The sequence below is a fragment of the Talpa europaea genome (assembly GCF_964194135.1).
Source record: "Talpa europaea genome assembly, chromosome: 6".
Lineage (NCBI taxonomy): Eukaryota > Metazoa > Chordata > Mammalia > Eulipotyphla > Talpidae > Talpa > Talpa europaea.
This window is the reverse complement of record NC_140072.1, coordinates 81,703,442-81,730,443: the sequence shown is the minus strand read 5'-3', so window position 1 is coordinate 81,730,443 and position 27,002 is coordinate 81,703,442. Positions and strand designations below refer to the sequence as shown.

At 37.3% G+C, this 27,002-nt stretch overlaps 1 protein-coding gene across 1 annotated transcript in view; it reads right to left on the bottom strand.

The window, feature by feature from the left end:
- The window catches only part of WDFY2 (WD repeat and FYVE domain containing 2), a 168,387-nt gene that overhangs the window by 65,224 nt on the left and 76,161 nt on the right, over positions 1 to 27,002 (bottom strand). Inside the window, exons 2-3 of the mRNA XM_084235688.1 lie at positions 13,279 to 13,346; positions 305 to 378 (exon numbers count right to left, since the gene is read on the bottom strand). Of these exons, the coding sequence (XP_084091814.1) occupies positions 305 to 378; positions 13,279 to 13,346 (142 nt within the window). The remainder of the gene's footprint in view (positions 1 to 304; positions 379 to 13,278; positions 13,347 to 27,002) is intronic.

Below are 27,002 nucleotides of genomic sequence, written 5' to 3'. Positions count from 1 at the left end.
AGCTTGCTCTCACCACCACACAGACTCACTCACTGGCTTCATATGTTCCTATTCTAGTCACTGTGTGCCCGTGGTCAAGCTAAATTTTGTCAACATTTAAGACTGATAACTGCTCTCTACATCTCATTATAATTTCCTGCACTGTAATTTCCACTTTATTTAACAAGAGAATTCATTTGTCAATTTGAAAAAAAAAACTAATAAATATTCTCATTACAAGGCACATATACATATATATATATATATATATACACTTCACAAGAAGGAAGTATTTCAACTGGAAATCTTATTTATGTGTACTTACTGAGATTGTACCATTGTCTAGACCTATGGACAGTCTTCTTGTTTCCGGGTTAAAAGACATGCATGAACATGGAGCTGAAAGAAATGAACATGTTGATGAAATTAACAAAACCATGACTCTCATCTTAGGAGTGACTAACTAGCTAAAAGTGTGTGGCTATTTATTTCTCGAAAAACAGTTCATTTAACTCCCACTCACCAAAAAATAAAAACAGTAATTTTACAACCAACCCCTAGTTTTTAAGTTATCCTTTAATGAATACAACAAGACATTCTCACACTGGACAAGTTCCAAGCGACTTGGTCTCAGCTATTGTGTCAGTATTATATCTAAATTTGCTTGACTAGATTAACAGTATTTTCTGTTGTGTAATCCTATCTCTAATCTGTCTTTTCTACTCAAATCCCATCTTAACTAGAAATAATCTATCCTTTCTGGAGTGAGAAATAAAAGATTTTATTATTCCCACCTCTCCTCAGCCTCCCCTCCCCAACCTCCCCACTCCCAAAACTATTACAGAAATATGTGTTTTGATTCAGAATTGACTTGGGGCATGTGGACTAACATAAGTCTCTTACTCTCAGCATTCAAGGGGTACACTAGAGGCTACTAATGGGAGAAAAGGCTGAGGGTATATCTCAACTTAAAAGAGAACCGACTCAATGAGGGCCAGGCTCCATAGGAGAGATATCAAATGAGTCATGAGTCAGTTCACCTAATCTTGAACAGGGCCTCTCTGTTCTGAGCACACTGGCTACCTGAGTACACCTGAGCCTAAGTAAATTAAGCATACTTGGAAGCAACAAGAGCTTATTAAACAGCATCCAGGTCCCTGACATCGCCATGTACATTTGCTTCCAAGAATGGAGGCTTTTTGACAATATACCCTATATTGAAATAGTTGTTCGGAAGAGTCCAATGCAATTTTTAAAAGTCTCTGCCTCTTCACAGTAGCTCTGTATGTCATGAACTACTATTCATCATAATCAAATCAACATTAAGTATTTCTACCTCTACCTTTCATTTATGACTAGATATCTTGCACAAGGTCATACAGGAAAAGAGGTGGAGAAGGCTTAAAGGCATAATTTAAACACACAAACCAATTTTCAAACGCCCAACTTAGTTTATCTTTAAACTATAAAAGAAAATTCAAGTTCTACTGACAGAGGCACTTCATAAACATATCATATAGTAATTTTTTTAATTCTATTTAAAAGGCCCTGAACAAATAACAACCTTCTAAACAGCATATAAAGTTTGACTTTTTTCCTAATTTCAATAATTATATATAGAGAAAAAAGAAATACAAAAAAATTTCCCTCCAAACTTTTATCAGTACAATACCTGTTGTTTTAGCCTCAAAATTAAATTCTATATCAAAAGTACACTGCTAAAAAAAGGCAATCAAATGATCTTTAATGTACTGCCCTAAGAAAGCTAGTCTTAATCCTCTTGGCCAATAAATGATGTTGACACAATTTCTATGCAAGTGCTAAGATGCCAGATTTCATAATTCCATAACAAATGTACAGAATTAAAATCTAATTTAATTGATGTCACTTGAAAAAGCAAAATGATTACAATTATAGAAAGTACATATACACATAAAATTATACAAAGAAAAAACTAAACAGAGTTGTGTTCAAGTAATAAGATTATTTCTGTAACATTGTCTTTGATCTTTATTTTGCTATTCTTGTTTAATATTTTATTTTATTATTTTTTTAAAGAGGCATGTATTTATTTATTTATTTGTTTGTTTGTTTGTTTGTTTATTTATTTATTTGCACATGCACTGGGTACAGTCAGAAGCGCGGGAGGGTGAGAGAATTCACCAGAGCCAGAGCGGGGAGCAGAGCAGGCAGAAGGACCGAAGTACACTGCTGAGGGGAGCAGCGGGCGGCAGGAGAGGTCTGGCGCCATGTGGGACCCTCCTCCAGTGGCCGGGGAGCACCCGGGGATCGAACCAGCGCTGCAGACGCCGCGGGCAGCTTCGCAACCCAGCGCTCAACCGCTGCGCCACTGGGGAGGCCCTCTTGTTTAATATTTTAAAATATCAAGTGCTTTTTAAAGATATAAGCATGAGCATAGAAAGCAAAATTTGATTGCACACCAAAAAGTTACAGAATAGCCAGAATCATCTAATCACTTAGCTGCCTGCTGATCATATAAAAATATTATCTATGTGATTTCCTCCAAAATTCATTTCTGCTTATGTTACAGAGTTAGAAAACCACCAATCTTTTTTTTTAATACTGCATAGGCTACCACTAAATCCACATCACTATTTCTGTATCACTTGGTTTTTTCAACAAAAATTTAATATGTTTACTTTGTTCCAAGCATGTGATTCTTTCTCTCCAGGAAGAATTATAGCTGTCATCAAGCAATTTACAGATTGTGACACCAAGAATATATAGGAATTGTAAGATTCATCCCAGTGTCACCCTTTTATTTCAAATTTTTGTCTAAAAAGAAGCACCACCAGAATTCAAAAGGAAAAGACCCTCCCGTTAAGCCACCATAAATATCGAAGATTTTGACAGAAATCCTGTTGTTAAAGAAAACAATATTTGAACCCAAGATGGTTCTACACAAGGCAACAGCAAAGCTCAAGAGCTATAACTCAAAAGTCCCCAAAAGCACAACCTGCCTTTCTAAAGCTAAAATACCAGGCAAAACTGAGTTTGTATATATGTGCATAGACTTTGGTAGATGAGTTTTAAAATGATTATTCCACAGAAACAGGCACCAGGTTGGTTACCCAGAGGCTCTGGGTGGCAATGAGGGAGGGAACAGATTGAATAGAATCCTGATCCCATATTGGTTGTCATAGCACATGTCTTTCCTTCTGGGGGTTGGAGTAGATAAATTCATACAGAAATCTAATATAACTCACCAGAAATCAACAACAAAAAAGTAACCTCTGAAAGTCCATACAAAATGGACTCCTGTCCATGGAAGAAAATAACAAAGGGCAAAGCTGTCTGGAGAAATAAGAAGAGACATAAAGTATTTATAGTCAAACAGTCTATAAATTAATTATAGCCAAACAGTAAAGGAATCCTTTGGCAGGAAGAATAAGGAAGAGACACACAATGACTGTAGTTAGACTGCAAAAAAGGTGATGTTTTGTTAATAAGAATGCAAAACTAGTAGTCCATAAGTCCAAAAACACTGGTCTCTCTGATAGCTGAAAGTTTAGTTAAGTAAGAGCTGCCTAAGAGACTGTTCCATCCTCCCACATTAAAATTGTATTCTCCAAAGGCTAAGTAAAATGGTTGACTATAAAATCACAATTCAGTTCCCCTCTAATAAAACTGCATCCCTAAAGTCTAGATGAAACAAATACAGCATGCTACAAAACCTGAAGATATATTTATTCCCCTCACCTTGAACTGCTTCCCTATGAGTAAGGATAATTCCCCTGCAGCATTGTGGGGTGACCCCCACTTGACAAGGCCTCTCTCATACATTATGCAATGCGTAGTTTGTCTAAAACTTTTCCTACACAAACCCAGGAAAAGAACTTCAAGTCCTTGCCACAAGTCACAATCTTATTGATATTCTATGCTAGTTTCCTATTCCCATTCCCTAGCAGTGTTTTCATTAAAATCTAGGAAAAAATCAACCAGTGTCTCAGTAAAATAGTACAAGAACTCATTTTCCACACTATCTGATTAAGATTTACCATCTCCCTTTTCTGTTTCACACTGATGACAGTCAAAGAAAATGTATATGGCAAAGTTTCAGGAAGTAAGTAATGAAAGGTACAAATAAGATAAAATAGAAATTTGTGCAGATCTGTGGGGATGGGAGATAATATTTTCTGTTAGTATCAAAACTTTAAAATTTGATGGCCTGTCGAATCTTATCTTTAAAATTAAACATTTTCATAATACTAAATTTTTTAAATGAAATCTTTGTAGATTAAGGCAGGTATTAAGTTTAAAATTTAGGAAAAACTAAAATGAAGAGAAGGTTCCGTCTGGGTGATTATATTAATAACCATATAATTTGAAGGGGAAAAGAAACCCAAGACATATGAGCCCCAGACAGCGGAAACTCATGAGACCAACATCAACCTCAACTGAATTAAGTGGATTAGAGAAAAATTCCTGTTTTTCTAATACTTTTACCCCACAGGTTGCCTAATTTATATGCATATCTTGCTTTAAAATATATATACATATGGCATATATATAATTGAAGAAACATTCTCAAAAAACATTTAATTGGGGAAGTTTCCTGATTTCTATTCTTTATATATCTATAATTCTTTCATGTTATGACTAATTTTTTTTCTGTCCTTTCCTGATCAGTTGAACTTTGGTTAAATAAATACAAGTTTCATTGAAGATTACGCGGCAGATTAAATCACACTGACTGCTTTACAATGTGAAGTCATTGTTTGGCAGGAGACAGTCATCTTCAATGGATGTTCTAGTGGGAACTTTAAACAATGGTACTTCCCTAAATAAAAGTTCAGGTATTAAAGGTGTTCCGATGAAGTTTATTATTTTTTTACACAAGCTAAAGCTTATACATGATAAATTTTATTTTAATGAAATATTCTTGTAGTTTAATTATATTAAATTTGGGAATTATTTACCTAATATTTTCTGATCATAAATAATATCCTTAAGTATTAATTTTCTCTATTATGCTCAAGAAGTCTTTTTTCCCCCAGCTTAATTTGCCTCCTTTTAATTAATTAATTAATTGATTGATTGATTTTATATATTTTTCACATCATTTTTCATTTTTGCACAATGTATGCATTTTCATTTTGGTTATATTCCCCATACAATTCCCACCCCCCTTATTTTGACCCTAATCCCTCCTCCTCTTCCTGCCCCCATTGTGTCTCTGGTCCCCATGAAGTTTAAATGCCCTTTTCCTAAGATAAGAGGACCTAGAAGAGAGCCTTCAAGAAACACCCCACCATCACAAAGCAAAGAATTAACATGCAGTATGATTTCATTCAGTCCTGTTTATCGCAAGATAAGAGGATTTACAATATCCAACACATGCTTTATTTCATGAAGAACAGTGTAGGACCTCAATTGCCTAGTGTTAAAAAAAATTCAATTCAATTAAATATTTTTGTGCACTCAACTAAAATTAGCCATTCGTTTCTTTGGATTAATGTGAACACTATCAGCAAAATTATGGTGAGTTACTGGTATTGGCACATTTTCTCCTGGACAGATTTTATAAACTATAAGTTTAAGATTGAAGTACAGTAAACTTTAAAATATTCTGTCATATAACACTCAAAGGAGTATGATCAATAGATGCTGTAATTACTTAGATTGGTTAATGATGTTATCTTTGGTTTGGATAATTTATGTTTTACTTCATTGCCACTAAAAATCAAAATTTCCTTGGGCACCTTTTCTTCTTGTTAAATATAAAAACAAAAGATCAATGATCAGAATATATATTTTATTATATTTGAAAATTGTAAAAAGTAAAAACAATTAAGTTGTTTTTAGACATAGTTCCATAATATAATAACCTATATCAAAATGAAACCAACAAAGGAGCAATATACTTCACAACTAAGAACCACGGGGTTATTTGAAAAAAGATGCAAATTAAAATAATAGGATGAAGATTTCCCAGTCATACACATATCCCCCAGCCTGCCAAGAAACTCCCTCTGATGAGTGAAAGATGCTGTCCAAATCATCAAAACAATAACTATTAAAATAAAATAAAGATAAGCCCCTGCTTGGCTGATTATATTAATGATCATTACACATTATTTTGTATCTTTTTATCATGAATCTAACCACAGGAACTTGCCTCCAAACTCCAGTAAACCCAGCATATGAGATGGGACTGCAAATTAAGCAACTCCATCCACAGTCTGAAATTATGAAAAATTCTCCTTTGACCTCACCAATGGGAAAACTGATGTTTGCAATTTACGTACAAAATAACTCATTTCATTCCCAGATATAAAGCATATGAACATATTAATCATTTCAATTTGCTAAATCCTCGACATCAAGTTTTCTGACTCCAGCCCCAGCCAATGGGAAAAGGAAACCAGTCCTACCACAGCCAATTAGTCAGTCTTTCCTAATCCCCCTGAGTTAAAATCATCAAGGACAGTGTTGGGAAAAGAAAATGTCAGGCTTTTCTGCCCTCCCGCCATCAGGATAGATGATGGATCCTTGAGGTCCTGAATGCATGCCTGATGGCGGGCACCTGGATAGGGTGTGGGCATAGGTAGATGGGATTCACCTGGGCTGAGACTGGGCTTTTAAGGGCGGCATCACGGGGACGCCAGCAGAAGCAGAGAAAGAAGCTGAAAGAGAAGCCAAGAGCAGAGAAGCAGAGAGAACGCCGGAGAGCCCAGAAAGAGTAAAGACTTGCTGGGGTCTGGGAGGCCTGTCAGCCTCCCGGCCCCCCAGCACCCCTGCCTGCCTTGTACCTGGTAAATCCCAATAAAAGACCTACAAAAAGCCACTAAGTACTGACTACTCCTTTACCCGGTCTGCTGGATCCTAGAAAACCTGCACTGTGTCCATTCCTGCCCTACAGACAGTATTTATTGTTCAACACCAAGAACCTGAAAATACTTTACAAATACTTATTTGACATATCTTATAACCAAAATATTTTTGCAAATTTGAGAACACAGAAAATAGACAGTTTGTTAGGTTTCATAGCAGAGAAAATGTAAAGGACTCGCCTAAAGTGACTGAGCAAATTGGCAACCACAAACTCAAAAAGTCCAGTTTCCAACCCAAGTACAGTTCTAACCTATGAACAATTTTGAATGCTCTAACTTTCACACATATTTTGGAGTAAATTTAATGTAAACAATAAGACTGTTCAAATAGCTTTCTATTGGTCTTAACTAAATATTTATTTAATGCATTCTTTATCTCATTTCACAAAGAATTTGAAATGGCTTAGAAACAGATACAATAAAACAGAAACAATAGAAGCAAGCAAAAAATCATTTTTAAGGAAATGTGTGTGTGAAGAGGAAAAAATTAAAATCTGCTGGGAAACATAAAGTGTTCCCTGATTTACATTATCCTGAGGACCAGGTACTGGGTTCTTACAGTTGTTCTTCCCATTTTTTTTTCATCTTGTGATAAAGAAAATTAGATTTGAACAGCCACTGGAGTAAGTGGGAAAGACTGCAAGGGCCCACCTGACTGGGTATTCCAGCTCAGTTGAGGGGACCAGTTCTGGGCCCGTAATCTCTGTGGACTGCTCCAGAGTGCTTGCACACCGTTTAGGAAATTCTGCTTTAAAACAAAGGGTTTCTGAAGGCCTATCTAAAAAAATAGTCATCGTCGCCCTGGCCCCTCACTCCCAAGTGCTTCCCATCTAGGGACTCTAAATACTGTGTAGAAAATTTCTTCAAAAACACCGGTAGTTCACATACATTAGTATGAGCTCAGGGCACAAAGAAAGAAAGGTTTCTGCAGGAATAACACAAAATGGGAAAACTTAATATACATAAATGTTGGACCGCTGTCCACCATAAATACTTTCTGTCAACCAGGTTTTTGATAAAAACTGAACAGCAGACAGTTAAAAATTATGTTTTTCAATGAGTTTAGAGTTCTCAAACTTTAAAAGTTAGCCAAGCAGATAGTAAGGTGGCCATTATGTGTGTGGAAACTGAGGGGGCTCAACCACCGCTTCAGACCTGGCAAATGCCGTATCACTAGTCAGGCCAAGGCAGAGAACTGGAAACACCACAAGGCATTTTATTGCTATGTCAGGAGTGCCTGTTTATTTTTAATTACCTTTGAAAAAAATGCCTTCTGTTTTGCTTTGGGGATAAAGTCAGAAACACATAGGAGCCAAAATAAATTCCACCTGCCTGCCCTGGCAACAACAAAACCCACAGAGATTTCTACTTGTCCAACATGCCGTCAGTCCTCAGGATCTGGCCCTCTCAACCTCCTATTCACGACATCTTTGGCAGCCAGGCTGCTTTACCTATTCTCTACAACCAGGGGAACAGCTGACCTAATAACCACACTTTATAATAGAGGAAGAAAAATCTCAAACACCTGCCACCCTGGCTCTTGCTTCAGATTGCTCTCTGCCATTCCTTTGTCTGCCTCTGCTAACAGCAATCCTAGTTGGTAAAGTGAATCTAAAGTAACTCAACCATGAAAACAGGGGTGCTTGTGCTTCACATGTTATTTTCCCCTGTAGTGTGATGTAAATGTGGTGGATGAAAGGTATCCCGTTCTCGTTCTCAGGAAGCCTGGAACAAATAATCACTTTTATGGCTATAGATGAAACTCTAACTCTACCCTCGTGGAGACACTCTCCCCAACCCTCTTTCCAAGCTCAGGCAGAGGTCCCTGTTAGGTAGTTTGTAACTTGATCTTGTCACAGGCAATAGCAGCTACTATGTGAGATATATCAAGGGGACAGCATTTTTGAATGAAAATTTGATTAAGGAAATGTTCTCATTTCTCACTCATCCATACAAATCAGCGTATAGGAAACTACAAAACAAGTCATCATCGGTCACCCTAAATTCTCCAGACACAGCAAAGTTTAAAATGGACTTTCAAGTACCATACCTTAATACTGACCACACATAATGGTGTGTCCTTATTAAGGTCTGCCTTCCCCACCAGCTGTACAAACTACAAAGATAGCATATTTAAGCACCATATCCTTGTGTACACTGAAGTATAGAACGATAGCATGATAGTGCTGAGACATAAGCCCTGCACCACTAGGGAGGCCCAGTACATTGCAGTACACAGTACAGAAGAAACACTTAAAACTTGTTGAGTGAACTATCCAAAGAAATTACCAGGATATTTCTTTCTACTTTTCTTCTTTATTTGCCCTCACTTTCCCAGATTCTCTTCAGTTCACCACCATGATGGCACCAAAGGTAGATCGTTCAGTATTTTCACTTTAAAGATCACACGATGGGGCCTCCCTGGTGGCGCAGGTGGTTGAGCTCAGCGCTGTGAAGCTGCCCGTGGCTATGCAGAGCGGGTTCGATTCACGGCCGGCCAGGGAGATTCCCACATGGCACAGCAGACCTCTCCTGTCTCGCCCACTGCTCCCCTCAGCAGTGTATTTCGGTCAGTCTGCCTGTTCTGCTCCCCGCAATGTCTCTGATGAATTCTCTCACCCTTTCGCACATCTGGCCTGTACCCCAGCTCTTGTGTGCATGAATAAATAAATCTTAAAAAAAAATCACACGATGCAGGAGATATGGAACAGAGGAATTAGGAGGCGGGAGGTGGACAACCAGGACTAGGCTGAGTCCGAGACCTGCAGCCGCAAGCACCAGAGCCCACCGGCATGCATGCAAACCCCAATGGCATATCCTGTAAAAGAAGGGACAATGTCTTGAACTCAAAGGCAGAAGTAGAATCAGGCTTTTGGGGATTAGAAGGATGAGGAGGAAAAGTTTTCTTCAGGCATCAGGCTTTCCTCTCTCTCCCTAAGTGATCCTTCCATTCTGGTTTGCACTTCCCTTCAAGCAGATCAGTTTTCACTGTTTCTTTATGTATACGAATGTCTCACAATTCTAGGGTTTACTAGGTCTAGATGTGCTAGGCTGAGAACACCATTTCCCACTCCAAATTCTAAATTCTGGGGATAATCAGAGTGGCTCAGGGGCAATAGTGTTAACCAGGCAAGCCTGTTTTTCCTGGCAACCTCCTATAGGGAAAGCAGGAAACTCTCAGAAAAGTCAGGGCATGAGACCATCCCCAAAGCCGCAGGTGTGTTATTGACCCTGATGTGTCTGCTCCCCATCTTTACACAGCTGTACCACACTCTGCCTTTCCAGGCAACTGTCTGCCATCAACCCCGTCACTATTTATTCATTCTTTCTCATCTAATGCCCCACACCCCCTTCTCTCCATTAAACTTCAAATTCATTCTCAATGCTACAAAACATTATTATCCTACAGAGAACATGACAAATATATTAAAAAACATTTTAATGGACAAAATAAGACATAGTTTTATGTGTACAAGATATTTTCTGTTTATTTCTATATTTGGAATATTAGTTATTATACTCCAATAAACAGACAATAGGGTCATATTTAGTTATGGTGTCTACATTACAGCCTCCAGATACACCGTACCTTTTCATTTATTTTGTAAATAATACCACATAGCCATTATTTAAGGATAATACTAAGTAGCCTCTTAACAAAACACCTTTCAACAAAAAGGACTGCAAAACAATCCCTTGGAAATTTAAAGCTACTTCAGGTTTTCTAACAGACCAAATATGAGCTTATTTCCTTATGCAGTAAGATTCTGTCTCTCTTAGGTTAGATAAAACTTAAATTTTTGTTCAGAATTCAGTGTCTGTGTCATCTGAATACACAACTCGTATGAATACAAATGCTATATTCTGACCAATTGTGAAGAACAAAACCTTTTGCATGGTAGTGGAATCATCCAATGATGAAAGATCACAGAAATCTTAACTATAAACACACTGTCAATCTGCAAATCTTGGCACCCTGTGTAATGCTTGAACACAAGTAATTGCACAGAAACGTCTAATTAACCAGAATGTATTTGCAAATCAACATTACAGATGCATGAGGCTTTACATGTATTCATATAAATGTGTAAACTGATCAGCACGTTGGCTATAATACTATAAGACAATCTTCTCAAACTTTAAAGTACATTCAAATTACCTAGAGAGCTTATTAAAATGCATATTCTAATTTAGTAGATCTGGGATGTAACCCAGTATATGCATTTCTCCTAAGTTCTCAGGTAACTCTGATGCCGCTGGTCAGCACTACACGTTTTAGAAAAGTAATTCCTTTTTTACTCTCCTTAGTGGAAGGCAATAGGTAGAGTATGCAAATAAGGAGAGGGCTTGCCTTCTCAAAGATGTCTTCAGTAAGGAAAACAGATGATAATACCCTTAAGGAAACCTATCTTTATTATCAGATTCAAGTTTTTAGTAAGTATTTATTATTGAGCATGTATGCAACGTGCAGGAGCTTTGGCAACCTAGTCATTCTTGCTTACAGCTTTTAATAGACTGGTGAAAATGCAACCGGAGACTTTTCTGTGTTATCAGTGACACTCAACAGAGAACATTAGAGGGGGACATCAAAATGTGCTTGGGAAATGCAACTGCTTAGGATCCTGTGTCTTTATGAGGTTTCTGTTAATGCTCATCACAGAAGAGTCCTTGCTTGTCACCCCTAAGACCTCATTATTCTGCCAGATCTGCCTTCTCTCTGCCCCATGGTCATGGGAGAGATAGGGTACTGGGTCAATTTCAACTTGCTGGATTACAGAAAATTCCCATCCCTTCTAGTGTCAAGTTTAATGAAAAAGCAAGACCATAAATAACACAGATTAAATTACTTTAACTAAAAATTAAAAAGTTAGGGAAGGAAATATCAGTCAGAGAATTTCTTCCCCTTTCCTTTTACTTAAACCCTAATCACTATAACAGCTCAAAAAGAAAGTTCACCTCCAGCCTGCCTTATAATGGAATCTGTTAGAGGCACAACAGAGAAAGGGAGATTATAAATACTCAAGTTACAAGAAGTTTCTTCTTCACTAATGTAGCACTGAGTACCTGGTTAAGCTTCATATTATTATCTATTTAGTACAAAATTCTAGAGACATGCGAAACCTAAAAGATAACTTGAAAATCATAGGAAACTATTATATCCTTATAATTTATAATTTTTTCATAAACAGAAATTGTTGTTTATTACAGTAGTCTCTTGCCAGAGGCATAATCACATCTACAATTTAGCATGAATTTATTTTGGTTGTACATTGGGGCATGTAATTCTCAAACTGGGGTCTTTGTATCAAGGAATGATAGAAGCCAGAGAGTACATAAGTCCAAACAACAAACCTGAGAGATTTTTCTAGAGTGTCAAATTTAATTAGAATTTGAAGGAAGCAGAGGAAAGGAAATGTTTAATGATATGACTGATGAACTGAAATACTTATTTGCTATAAGAAAAGCACAGAATAGAATTCTTAAACTTCATTAATTTTATTTTTTTAAGATTTTATTTATTTTATACAGGAACTGGGGTGCAGGTAAGAGGCATGGGAGGGTGAGAGGATTCACCAGAGACAGAGTGGGGAACAGAACAGGTAGACTGGAATACACTGCTGAGGGAGTGGTGGGCAAGAGAGGAGAGGTCTGCTGTGCCATGTGGGAATCTCCCTGGCCTGCCGAGGATCCAACCAGCACTGCAGAGGCTGCAGACAGCTTCACAGCCATTGCGTTCAACCCGCTATACCACCGGGGAGGCCCCCTTCATTAATTTTAAAGATTAAAAAACTGGACTGAAAAGAAACTTCCTGTTTAGGGGAGTCAGCTCTTTTCTCCCTAGGAGAACTTCTGCTAGTACAAGAATCTAAAAATCAGTCAAATCTTTATTTTAAATGTATACTTGGAAGATTTGCTACTTATCAGTGCAAGGACATATTTCTCACATAAAATGTTAGGGAAATGAGATTGACTTCTAATTAGAACATTTCAATTCTAAGCAAATCCTTTTGAGAACTGAATGTTCACTGTTGAATGTCTTGGGTTTGAATAAATAATATAACAATAATGCAAGAACAAATTTTACTTCACAAATGTAATCACTGGACAAAATTTTGAATTGTCTAACTTTACCAAAAAAGTTAAATAAAAAGTTGGAAAAGAGAGAGAGACTGCTGTAATCAGAGAGTCTATTGCTGTAGTCTTTCTTCCATTCATCTTATTCAGAAACTGTGAATATATAGTCAATTTCAGAATAATTTTCTTAATTTACATACTGAGAGCTTTAGAAAATCTAAAGTGATTTAATATGGTACCTTCCATTATAATGATAATCCCAACCCTCAGGCATCTCTACTCAAGAAGAAAATACAGAGAAGGCAATCTGGGAAGAAAAGGAAGTTGGGGTCCATGTCTGATTTCTTAAGATAGAGATCCAGATACTTACAAGGCATCGCATGGTATATGCTTGGCCAATATTGTCCACTGTCTCTCTTTAACCAAACACGAACTGTCCTGCAGTGGAAGAAAATGTGTGTGTTAAATCACAGTATTTTTTCAGTCATGAGAAAATGCTGATAGAAACTAAACCTCTTAATTATATTCACGGTTACATTTAACATATCTCTATAAATTCACACATACATATAAATGGATGCATGCTACATATACCACTCTAAAAATTCTATATTTCTTACATGTAAGGCTTGTGTACCTTTAAATATGGCTCTTTAAGTATTACAGACATGTTGTTGTCATTTGTCTCTCCAAGTGTAAAACCTTTACCCTAGACAGCTGGGAAGCATTCATCTACCTGGGTAGCTATTAGGTTTTACTTGTGAAGAAGTGTGAAGAAATAAAATAAATACGCAGCATCTGACCCACACACAAACAGAAAGATTGCTTAGTAAGTCCACAGTCTTACAGGCCAGACCATAGTTTTGAGAGGGCATTTCTAGCATGGAGAGGCAATAAGCTTGGAGACTCAGATTTCCTCAATTAAATGACAAGCTATGTAGCCCACCATGGAACCAGGTAATCATGCAGCAAAGACTATTAATAAAGTTCTAGAGCTACAGGCCAGTAGAGATATGGCAGACAATCTGGAAAGCTTAGGGGGGAGAAGCCAAAACCACAATATACCAATTAGTAGCACTGATAGGTTATGATCAATATATTATGACTTAACTGACATCATCTGTTCAAGTCAGCCAGGCAAACACAAATAGGAAATAGATAGGCATTGCTCCAGTGACCAGAGGAAGAAACAGACATCAAAGCAAGGGAAAAAAGCAGCTCCCTGTGACCAGAAAATCAGATAGGCCATACCTCTCAGCACAGCCCTTAAATCATCCAAGAGAAAAAGCAGACAAGGGCTGAATATTTTTATGTCAGAGAGAAGTGGACACTATGGGCCTCCCTGGTGGCACAGGGGGTTGGGACACAATCTATGAGGCTACCCGCAGCCTCTGCAGTACGAGTTCAATCCCCCAACCGGTCAGAGAGCAGCCCACATGGCGCAGCAGACCTCTCCTGACTCGCCTGCTGCTCCCCTCAGCAGTATACTTGGTCAATCTGCCTGTTCTGTTCTCCACTCTGTCTCTGATGGGTCCTCTCACCCCCCATACCCCAGCTGTTGTATGCATAAAAAAATAAAACTTAATTAAAAAAAAAAGAAGTGGACACTACCTAAAGGGACTATTTAAGTCATCATACCAGACTAAGCTTTTAATTGTATTGGATTTTTTTTTTTCAGTTATGAGTGAGTCTCCAATGCAGAGAAGCAGGAAAGACTAGACTAACTGCAGATACAATGGAGAAATGCCATTTCACTGCATAGTCACAAGATATGATGTAGTGATAAATGATACCACTACACACACACACACACACACACACACACACACAAAATTCCGTTTTTCAACTCAAGTATTCTAATTTGTGAGATGGAAAGTACAACAATAAATATTAATATATAAGAAGTAATGTGATATATCTACTATTCATATGCATGCCAGTCTTCACCTAAAAGTTTTTTTTTACAATATATGCCAGTATAATATTTTAATATGGAAATCATGAATTAATATAAAAGTGATGTCATGAAAAATGGGAGAGCAAGAAGCTCCAGAAATTAGTCCTTACACAAGATCAACTATTGTGCTGGCAAAAACTCTCAGAATCACTATTTTGGAACACTAAGTCTAGTTAGAAACTTGCAGTACCCAAGACAATTCTTGGTGAAGAAAGAGGCTGTTAATGTCAGTGAACTTCACATTTTGCTATCAGCCACCATCACACATGCCACAGTCTGATATTAGGCACTATGAGCATAGTCATCCATGTTCCTAAAGTGGTACCAAGGTGGGATCTACCCACCCAAAGTTGGAGAAATGTGTTTCCATTTGCCAGATAATACACTGAGAGACTATAAAAGAAGCTGGGCACCTTTCAATGCCCTAGGGTTAAAAGTCTTCGAAGTAACAATGGTCAAAAGAAATTTAAAGAGACAGAGACCCTCTGACCCTTATTAATAAATCCAGGCATTAAAAGAAATCACTGGCTCAAAAATCACTAATCATCAGGGAAATGCAAATCAAAACTCCAATGAAAACCTCCTACCTGTTACAATGGCTATTACCAAAAAAACAAGAAATAACAAGTATTGATGGAAACTAGATTTTGGTGGTAGTCATAATGTAGCATATGCAGATGTTGAATATAAAGCTGCACACAATTTGAAAAAGATTATATCGTGAGAAAAAATAATAAATGTTGGTGAGGGTGTGGACAAAAGGGAATCCTTATGTACTGCATAAGACTATAGAAAACAGTACGGATGATTCCTTGAAAAATTAAAAATAAGATTCAGCAATTCCATACCTGGGTATTTATCTAAAGAAGGTAAATTTGCACCCTATGTTCATTGCAATTTGATTTACAATAGCCAATACACAGGGGAAAAAACCCTCAGTGTCCATGCAGATAAAGAAAATGTGGTGTATATATACAATGGACTATTATTCACACATTAAAAAAAGAATGAAATCTTGCCATTTGTAACAGCGTGGATGAGCCTCCAGGGCATTGTGCTAAATGAAATAAATCAGATGGAGAAAGGCAAGTACCATATAATCTCACTTATGTGTGGAATCCTAGGGGTGGGGGAAACACAACAAAAATCAAGGTTGTAAACACCTACATTAAAACAGAAGATTTCAAATCAACAACCTAACCTTATGGAGCTATAAAAAGAAGAGCAAACCATACCCAAAGCCAGCAGAAGGAAGGATATAATAAAGCTGACAGTTAAAAGAACAAATACAGACCAGAAAAACCAATAGAGATAATCAGTGAAACCAAAAATTGGCTCTTTGAAAAGACAAAAAAAACCCCAGATATTCAGCTAAACTGATTATGAAAAATAAATAGTTGCAAAAATTAAAATCAGAAATAAAAATAGGTACATTACTACCTATCTTACAGAGATCAAAAGTATAGAAGGTTACTACAAAGAGTTGTAAACCAGCAAACTTGATAGTCTATATTAAATGGACACATACCTAAACACAAATAATCTCACCACATTGATTCAAAAAGAAAGAAACTAAACACACCTGAAACAAATAAAGTAATTGAATGAGTAATAAAAAAAGAGGACATACTTTCTAACATTTTTTAATTCAGTATCAGCATTATCTGATACTGAAGTCAAAGATCCACAGTCCTTAAGAAAACAGTTTGAAAAAAAAAAAACCTCAACAAAATTCTAGTCAAATCCAGCAGTACATTTAAAAGGATTATACACCATGACAAAGTGAAATTTGTCACAAGAATCCAAGGAAGATAAAACCTAAGAAAATCAATTAATGCAATATTGCATATTAATAGAAAAACATACATTATCATCTTGATAACATGGAAAACATTTGGCAAATCCAGATACCTGTTGCCATAAATAACAATCAGAAAACGAGGAATATAAGAAATTTTCTTAAGCTGGTAAAAGGTATTCTTTAAAAACACACAGCTAACATCATATGGTTAAAATTTGAAAGCTTTAACACTAAAATCAAATAAAAGAATAGTCACTATTACACTGATATTCAACATTACAAATAAAAGACATAAAGGTATCCAAATTAGAAAGGAAGAAGTAAAACTATACATGGCTCTACATATGAAAAAAATCCCAAAGAAACAAACAATAAAATTACTAAAGCTAATAAACAAATTAAGCAAAGTTGTAAGGGACGCAAACAAAAATCAGTTATGTTTCTATATACCAGAAATAACCAATATGAAAAGGAAATTAAGAAAACAATTCCACTTGTAAATAATATCCAAAAGAATAAAACATCAAGGAATAAATTTAAACAAGGAAGTGCAAGACTTGTATACTAACCATGATAATACTTTGCTGGAAGAAATCATAGAAGATATAAGTAAGTGGAAAGACAATCCCACATTTATAGATTGGAAGCCTTAATATTTAAGATGACAATATATCAGTAAAACAATCTACAGATTCAACGTAATCCTTATCAAATTTCATGGCCTTTTCTTCGCAGAAATGTAAATGTCAGACCTCAAATTCACATGGATTTGAATATGAGGCCCAAATAACCACAACATAGGGTAAAAGAAAAACAAAGTTGGAGGATTCTCACTTCCTTATTTCAAAAATTACTACACAGATACATGATCAAAACAATTTAGTAAATGCACAAGGACAGACATGTGGACCAACAGAGCAGAGTTGAGAGTCAGGGGGGGGGCCTAAACATCCATGGCAATAAATTTTTGACAAGGATGCCAGTACAATTCCACAAGAAAAGAACTGTCTCTTCAAAAAATGGTGCCAGGTCAATGAGATAACCACATGTGAGGTAATTAATTTGGGACAAAATCTCATTCAATGTACAAAAATTAACTCAGGATGGACCAATGACCTAAAAACTATAGTTAAAACTATGAAATTATTAGAGGAAAATATAGGATAAATATTCATGACCTTTGACTCAACATGGATTCTTGGATTTGACACCGAAGCACAAAGACTTAAGTAAAAATAAATTTAGATTCATAAAAATGGAAAACTTTTGTGCAAGAAGAAACAGCATTAAAAGTAAGAAGATAACCTAGAGAATCACATACCTAATTAGGGTTTACTGCCCAAACAATATAAGAAATTAAATAAAAGGGGTCTCCTGGTGGCGCAAGGGGTTAAGATGCAACCTATGAAGCTATTTGCAGCCACTGCAACATGAGTTCAATCCCCAGCCAGCCAGGGAGCTACCCACATGGTGCAGACCTCTCCGCTGCTCCCCTCAGCAGTGTATTTCAGTCAACCCGCCTGTTCAGTTCCCCACTCTGTCTCTGGTGAATCCCTCACCCCCCCCAACACCTCTGGCCTGTACCCCAGTTCTTATATGCATAAATAAATAAATCTTTTTTTAAAAAAGAAATTCAATAAAAAAAAGAACACACACCCCAACTGAAGGATAGACAAAGAACTTGAGTGGATATTTTTAGCATATGGCAATCACAGAAAAGATATTCAACATCATTGGTCAATAAGGAAATAAAAATCAAAAATACAATGAGAAGCCATTTCACGCTTATTAGAATGGTTATACAGCAATTTTTGAAACAGAAAGTAACAGTTTAGAGGCTGTAGAAAAATAGGAACCCTCCTACATTGCTGGTAGAAATGTAACAGTGGTACAGGCACTGTTGAAAACACTTTGGCAGTTACTCAAAGTTAAACAAAACCCACCAATTAAAAACAAAGTCAAACAACCCACCAATTTCATTCCTAGGAATGTACCCAAAAGAATTAAAAGCAGATTTTCAAATAAATGTCATGTATGTTCATAGCAGCACAATTCATAATAACCAAAAGATGGGAATAACTCAAATGTCTATCAGTATCAGTTAGATGAGTCAATAAACAAACTGTGGCACATGTCCACACACACACACACACACACACACACACACTCGCGCACACACACACTCTCACACACACACACAGGAATATTATTCAGCCATCAAAAGAAATGTAGTACTGGAGGGGCCTCCCCGGTGGCACAGCGGTTGAGCGCTGGGTGGCAGACTGCCCGCGGCCTCTGCGGCGCCGGTTCGATCCCTGGCTGCTCCCCGGCCACCTGAGGAGGGTCCCACATGGCGCGCAGACCTCTCCTGCCGCCCGCTGCTCCCCTCGGCGGTGTGCTTCGGTCCTTCTGCCTGCTCTGCTCCCCGCTCTGGCTCTGGTGAATTCTCTCACCCTCCCGCGCTTCTGACTGTACCCAATGCTTGTACAAATAAATAAATAAATAAATAATAAATCTTAAAAAAAAAAAAAAATGTAGTACTGGTGTTAAACTCGGATGAACCTCAAAAAACGTTACATTAAGTAAAAGAAACCAGACAGAAAGGGCCAAGTATTATATGATTCCTTTTACATGAAATGTCCAGAATAGGTAAATCCACACAGACAGAAAGCAGATTAGACTTGGCCAACGGTTCAGGACAAGGTGTAATGGGGAGTGATTACAATGAATTGTTGGAAAACTCATCATGCATTTTTACATAGAAAAAATAGATCATGATTTTTCCTACAATGCAATAGTAATGGGCTGTTATTCTGGGGTGATTAAAAGTTCTGAAACTAGAGAGTGGCGGTGGTTGCACAACATTCTGAATGCACTAAAAGCTACTGAATTATACACTTCAAAGTAGATAATTGTATGTTATGTGAATTTCACCTATGTAAAAATTTCTTAAAAGATAAATCAATACAGTTGGAGGAATCACCTCCAATCACGAGAAAACAAGCTTGAGGACAAAAGTTGGTATGCTGGGAATGGCGGGGATGAAAGCTAAAAGAGCTTGACCTCAGTAACACTGCTGATCTCCCTCAGCATCTTAAATATGTGTGAGATGACTTGATTTTTGACCTTAAGCCACTGTTAAACATATTTTGTTACCAAGATATGAATACACACTAACTGATCAAGAAGATGAAGGATAGGACACTGCACCCAAAATACTCCTAGTACACGTTTTTCTCAAGAACACACTTTTCTCAAGTACACACTTTTCTCAAGTACACATGGATCATTCTCCAGAATCGATCACATACTGGGCCACAAGACAAACATCAACAGATACATGAAGATCAAAAATCATTCCAACTATCTTCTCCAATCATAAAGGCATCAAACTAGAAATAAATCATGAAAAGAAAACAAGGAACCCTCCCACTTCATGGAGATTGAAACCCACACTACTGGAAGACCACTGGACTAATGAGATGAAAGAAGAAATTAAAAAATGTTTTGAGTTGAATGACAAGGAGGACACCACTTTCCAGAATTTATGGGATGCAGCAAAGGCAGTAATAAGAGGAAAATATATAGCAATACAGGCTCACATCAACAAACAAGAAAGAATTCAAAGAAACAACCTAATCTCACATCTCAAAGAGCTAGAAAAAGAACAACAACAAAAAACCCCTAAAGCCAGTAGAAGAAAGGAAATTATAAAAATCAAAGCAGAAATAAACAAGTAGAAATTTAAAAAACAATCCAAAAGATCAATGAAACCAAAAGTTGGTTCTTTGAAAAAATAAATAAAAGACAAACCTCTAGCCAGGCTCACAAAGAAAAAAATGGGAGAAAACACATATAAATAGAATTACAAATGAAAGAGGTGAAATCACAACAGACTCAGTAGAAATCAAAAGAATAATCAGAAATTACTATGAACACTTATATGCAAATGAATTCAACAACCTAGAAATGATGGACAAATTCCTACAACAATATAATCATCCAAAGATGGACAAAGAAGAGAACACCTAAAAATTTAGACCAATTACAAGCAGCGAAATTGAGGCAGTAATCAAAGCACTTCCCAAAAATAAAGGCCCAGGCTTCAGATGGCTTCACAAATGAATTCTACCAAATGTTCAGCAGTGAACTAGTGCCTATCCTACACAAACTGTTTCAAAAAATTGAAAGAGAAGGAATAGTACCAAATACGTTCTACGAAGCCAACATTACACTAATACCAAAACCAAACAAAGACAGCACCAAAAAAGAAAATTACAGGCCAATCTACCTAATAAGCACTGATGCAAAAATCCTCAACAAAATCCTTGCCAACAGAATCCAACAACGCATGAAAGGGATAATATACCACGATCAAGTGGGATTCATCCCAGGGGCAGAAGGATGGTTCAACATATGAAAATCAATCAGTGTAATCCAACACATCAACAAAAAGAAAAATAAAATCCATATGATCATATCAATAGATGCTGAGAAAGCATTTGACAAAGTCCAACATCCATTTATGATGAAGGCCCTTGAAATTCTCAGGATAGAAGGAACATACCTTAACATGATAAAGGCCATATACGACAACCCCACCACCAACATTATTCTCAATGGCAAAAATCTGAAGGCCTTTCTTTTAAGATCAGGAACAAGACAGGGATGTCCTCTCTCACCACTGTTCTTCAATATAATACTGGGGGTCCTATCCAGGGCAATAAGACAAGAGAAAGACATAGAAGGAATCCAGACAGGGAAAGAAGAAGTAAAACTATCACTATTTGCAGATGATATGATACTATACATAGAGAATGCTAAAACACCACAGAAAAACTACTCAAAATAATCAACCAGTTCAGTAAAGTACCAGGATACAAAATCAACATACAAAAATCAGTAGCCTTCCTATACACAAACAATCAGTCTGAAGAAGAAGAAATCAAGAAAACCACCCCTTTTATAATTGAAACAAACAAAAAAAAAACAAATACTTGGGAATAAACCTAACAAAAGAGGTGAAACACATACAGAAAGAAAATTATAAAACACTGTTAAAAGAAATAGAAGAAGACACAAAAAAATGGAAAGACATACCCTGCTCATGGATTGGAAGAATTAACAGTATTAAAATGTCCATTCTACCAAAAGCAATATACAGATTCAATGCTAATCCAATAAAAATCTCAATGACATTCTTCAAAGAAATAGAACAAATACTGATGAAATTCATATGGAACCACAAAAAAACACAAATAGCCAAAGCCCTACTGATGAAAACAAAGGAGAAAGGAGATATCACACTTCCAAACTTCAAGCTATACTACAAAGCCATAATAATTAAAACAGTTTGGCACTGGAACAAAAACAGACACACAGACCAATGGAAGCGAATAGAGAGGCTACAAATAAAACTACACTTATATAGAAAACTGACCTTTGACAACGGGCAAAGAATATGCAATGAAACACGGACAGTTTGTTCAATAAATGATGTTGGGAAAAATGGACCACAAATGCAAAAAAAAAAAAAAAAAAAAAGAAACTAGACCATTACCTTTCACCGTGCACAAAAATCAACTCAAAATTGATAAAAGAACTGGACATAAGACCTGAAACCATAAAATATATAGAAGAAAATATAGGTAAAACACTACAGGATCTACATCTTTAAAGACTCATCACCCAAATAAAGAAAGTCAAGGAAAAGATAAACACCTGGGATTACATCAAAATGAAAAGCTTCTGCACAGCAAAAGAGACATTACCCAAAACAGAGAGACACCCCACTGATTGGGAAAAAATCTTTGTACTCCATACAACTGATAAGGGACTGATCACAAAGATATACAAAGAACTCACAAGACTCAACAAAAACAAAGTAAACAATCCAGTCAAGAAATGGGCAGAAGAATTTAAAAGACATTTCTCTAAAGAGGAAATGCAAATGGCCAACAAGCCTATGAAAAAATGTTCAACATCCCTTATTATCAGGGAAATGCAAATCAAAACCACACTGAGATATCACCTTACACCAGTAAAAATGGCACATATCAAAAAAAAAAAACAAAAAAAAAAAACAAGAACAACAAATGTTGGCGAGGATGTGGTGAAAAAAGAACTTTCCTACATTGCTGGTGGGAGTGCAAACTGGTCCAACCACTGTGGAAGGCTGTCTGGAGGTTCCTCAGTCTACTAAAAATGGAGCTACTATACGACCTGGCAATTCCACTGCTAGGGATCTACCCAAAGGACACAAAAACATTGATTCAAAAGAACACCTGTACACCTATGTTTATTGCAGCACCATTTACAATAGGTAAAACCTGGAAACAACCCAAATGCCCAAAAATAGAAGACTGGATCAAGGAGATGTGGCAAATATACAGAATGGAATATTATTCAGCAATCAAAAAAATAAACTCATGCCATTTGCAGCAACATGGATGGAGCTAGAAGGAATTATGCTCAGTGAAATAAGCCAGAAGGAAAAAGAAAAATATCAGATGGTTTCACTTACAATAGGAATATAGGGAAACCAAATAAGACATCAGTGTAAAAAAAATAATAACAGTACAAAACACAACAAAGCAAAAACAGACAATTATAAATCAAAGACATCCTGCAGGGGAGGAGGAGGGAAAGGGATGAGAGGGAGGGAGGGAGGAGCACAGGGGACTGAGGTGATGGTACACGGGTGCCTTGGTGAAGGAAACTATGGGGACTATACCTGAGGGGGTTGGGGGAAGCAAATATTGTTGAAAAATGAACAATGATGTAAAAATTAAAAAATATATAAAAATAAATTTAAAAAATTGTATTGTTCAAACCAAAAAAAAGAAGATGAAGGAAAGAAAGGTCTTTCCTGAGAGTTTTGCATTAGTCCGACTGTGTAGGCGATGATGTTATCATTCACGGAGATGACGGGACACTGGAAAAGGACCGCTTTTAGGGGGGTGGAAGTTTAATTTTGAACATCTGAGTTACAGATGTCTCTGAGTTAGCTAAGAGTTCTAATCAGTGTTGTTGAGAATTACGATTAGAACCTATTATGCTGAAGCTGTAAAGATTAAATGTGAGGTTCTTGACACAGTGCTTGGCACATGGCAAACAATCAATAACTGGCAACAATTACTGTCACTATCAACTCTGTTGCTTAAAAACACATTCAATGACCATAGCTTGGGAAAGTTCAAGATCTAAAACCTTTCCAACATACTGCTTTGCCAACATATTGTACATTTTAAATCTCAATGTGAAGGATTTCACAAGCTACAAAGGTGCCCTGTAAATGAGTATCCATCCCAACAACCCAAATGCCCAAAAATAGATGACTGGATCAAGAAGATGTGGTACATATATACCATGGAATATTACTCAGCATTCAAAAAAGATAAACACATGCAATTTGCTGCAACATGGATGGCGCTGGAAGGGATCATGCTCAGCGAAATAAGCCAAAAAGAAAAAGAAAAATACCGGATGGTCTCACTCATAGCAGGAATCTAGAAAACTTAAATAAGGGACCAGGAAAATGAATAACTATAAGAAAGTGAAAATCAAAATCAACAAAAAACTATGAACCAGAGACACTTTTAGGGGGGCGGGGGCGGGAGGGGAGGGATTGGGGTCAGAATGGGGGGCTGCAATTGTATGGGGAATATAACAATAAAATTTATTAAAAAAATAAATAAATAAATAAAAAATAAATAGCCCACTGAAGCAACCGATAAAAAAAAAAAAAAAAAATGAGTATCCATCCCTTGCCTTTCTTTAACACATACTGAGCATATGCTAGGAACCAGGCATTGTGCAGGAGCTCCATGTGGACAAATCAATAAACACATAATTGAAACAGTATAAGATAAGAGCCTGAAGCTATTGTATACCTATGTAGCCTTATAGGAAGGTATCTAATCCATGTGGAAATGGGTGACAGGTTCCACAAGTGCCGACTGTGGATGGGTGACATTATTTATTACTGCCTGTAGTTACTTTATGGCCCTGGCCATAATCTTTATTTGATCTACCTACTTGTAAATATGTTTATTATCTCACTAGAATAAATGCTTCGTGAGAGTAAACAACATTCTTTTCTGCTCATTACTACAGGGCATGAGGTAAATACACGATACATATGTGTCAGGTGAATGAAGCAACTGCTAGTGTGATGTGGCAGAGGCTGCTAGTTGGCTGCACTAGATTTTTCTCTCTGTCTTCCTTGGCAGCAGTTATACAGACCTGTGTGAGCTGGGCAGAGCACAAAGGTCAATAAATAGGCAACTTAAGTGAGACAAGATGCTGAGCAGAGTATATTTTGTTCACCAATATAAGTGAACAAAAAGAAATCAACAGGGCTTTGGAAGAGATTGTTTTACCAACAAAATCCCAACATGGCCTCCCAACAATCCCACAAGGAAGTATTTGTTAATCTCAGGTTACAGAGGAGAGCTCTGAGCACAGGGAGGCCTCAGGTTACAAGAAAGCCACTAGCTGGACTCACTTCAGTCTAATTCAGAGGTTGCTCTCTCAACTACCACAGTATGCTAAACTGTTTCCCTAAGGTGGGAAGGAGAGGAAGATAAGAAAACACAATGAGTTTCATTTTCGACACACTAAGTTTAAAATAACCACAGATGATCTGAGTAGAGGTTATATGTGAGCAAGCTTCTTAAGTGAGGGTTAGAGGCCAAGGTAGCATCTGTATTACGTGCACACAGGCGGTTCCACTACTGCACTGTTCCCTGAATCCATGCATGTGATCTTTCAGATGCATAAGTTACAAGGTGAGGTGTGAGACAGATACTGAGAGACCTGTGTGTACCTATGTATGTGTATACATATCTTTTTTTTTAAGATTTATTTATTATTTATGCATACAAAACTGGGGTACAGGCCAGAGGTGTGGGGGGTGAGAGGATTCACCAGAGGCACAATAGGGAACAGAACAGGCAGACTGACTGAAACACACTGCTGAGGGGAGCAGCGGGCCAGTCAGGAGAGGTCTGCTACGCCATGTGGCTAGCTCCATGGCTGGGGATCAAACTCGTGTTGCAGTGGCTGCGGACAGCCTCATAGGTTGTGTCTTAACCCCTTGCACCACCACATTTAAAAAAAAAGTTTATATTAATGCAACAGTGTATCTAAAATCCCAGTAAAAAAGGCACATGCCATACTATATAGGTTTAAGATTTAAAAAATAGTTATATAGGTCAAAAAGGTTACACATTATTTACTTTAATTTTAATGATAAGAACAAACATTTCTACAGAAATGACAGCTCACAGAACACTTTTATATACATTTTATCCTTACAACAGCCCCACCACCTCAGAAACCATCTGAGGAAGCCCTACAACAGAAATCATTCTTTACAGATGAAATCTAAGGTCCAGAGAGTTTGTGTGATTTGCCTGAATTAGTGAGTAGGTGCAGTTTATTTTAAATTCTGTGTTCACTTCACTAAATATACTTTCTTCTTATACCAACATAAAGTAAAATAAAAATATCTGTTCTCTTATCTTTGGGGGCGTAATAGCAGTTTTAAAAAGAAAAGGTACTCCAGGGGCCTCCCCGGTGGCGCAGTGGTTGAGCGCTGGGTTGCGAAGCTGCCGGCGACCTCTGCGGCGCCGGTTCGATCCCCGGCTGCTCCCCGACCACCTGAGGAGGGTCCCACATGGCGCGCAGACCTCTCCTGCCGCCCGCTGCTCCCCTCAGCAGTGTACTTCGGTCCTTCTGCCTGCTCTGCTCCCCGCTCTGGCTCTGGTGAATTCTCTCACCCTCCCGCGCTTCTGACTGTACCCAGTGCATGTATAAACAAAACAAACAAACAAATAAATAAATAAAACATGCCTCTATTTAAAAAAAAAAAAAAAGAAAAGGTACTCCATCCTGGAGATCAAAAATATAATTTGGATAGCTAGGAATTTCCTAGATAAATATAAATTCCACTATACAAAGACTGTAAGTAACTTATTTTTTCTGTAAATAACATTTTAAAAGCAACATAAATAAATGATAGTTAAATGAAAATCTTTTTCCTTAAAAAAAGTGAAGGGAAAAAAAGCTATGATTAAGTCATAGTTAAGCCAGCAGAGGTCAGTGTGCTGGAGAAGAGAAAGGCATGGCCCTGCCAAAATGCAGAGAAACTATTTGCACTGAGGACACAAAGCCCTGGGCAAGCAGAAACCACAGGGCAAAATGCAACGCTGCCCACCCCACGGGATCCTGTTTTCTTCTACCTCAACTCTTCCTCTGCCCTAAGCTGTCAGCACTAAGCAGAAGTAGCCACCGAGAGAGTCGGGAGAGAGAAGCAAAGCTCATCTCACAAGAG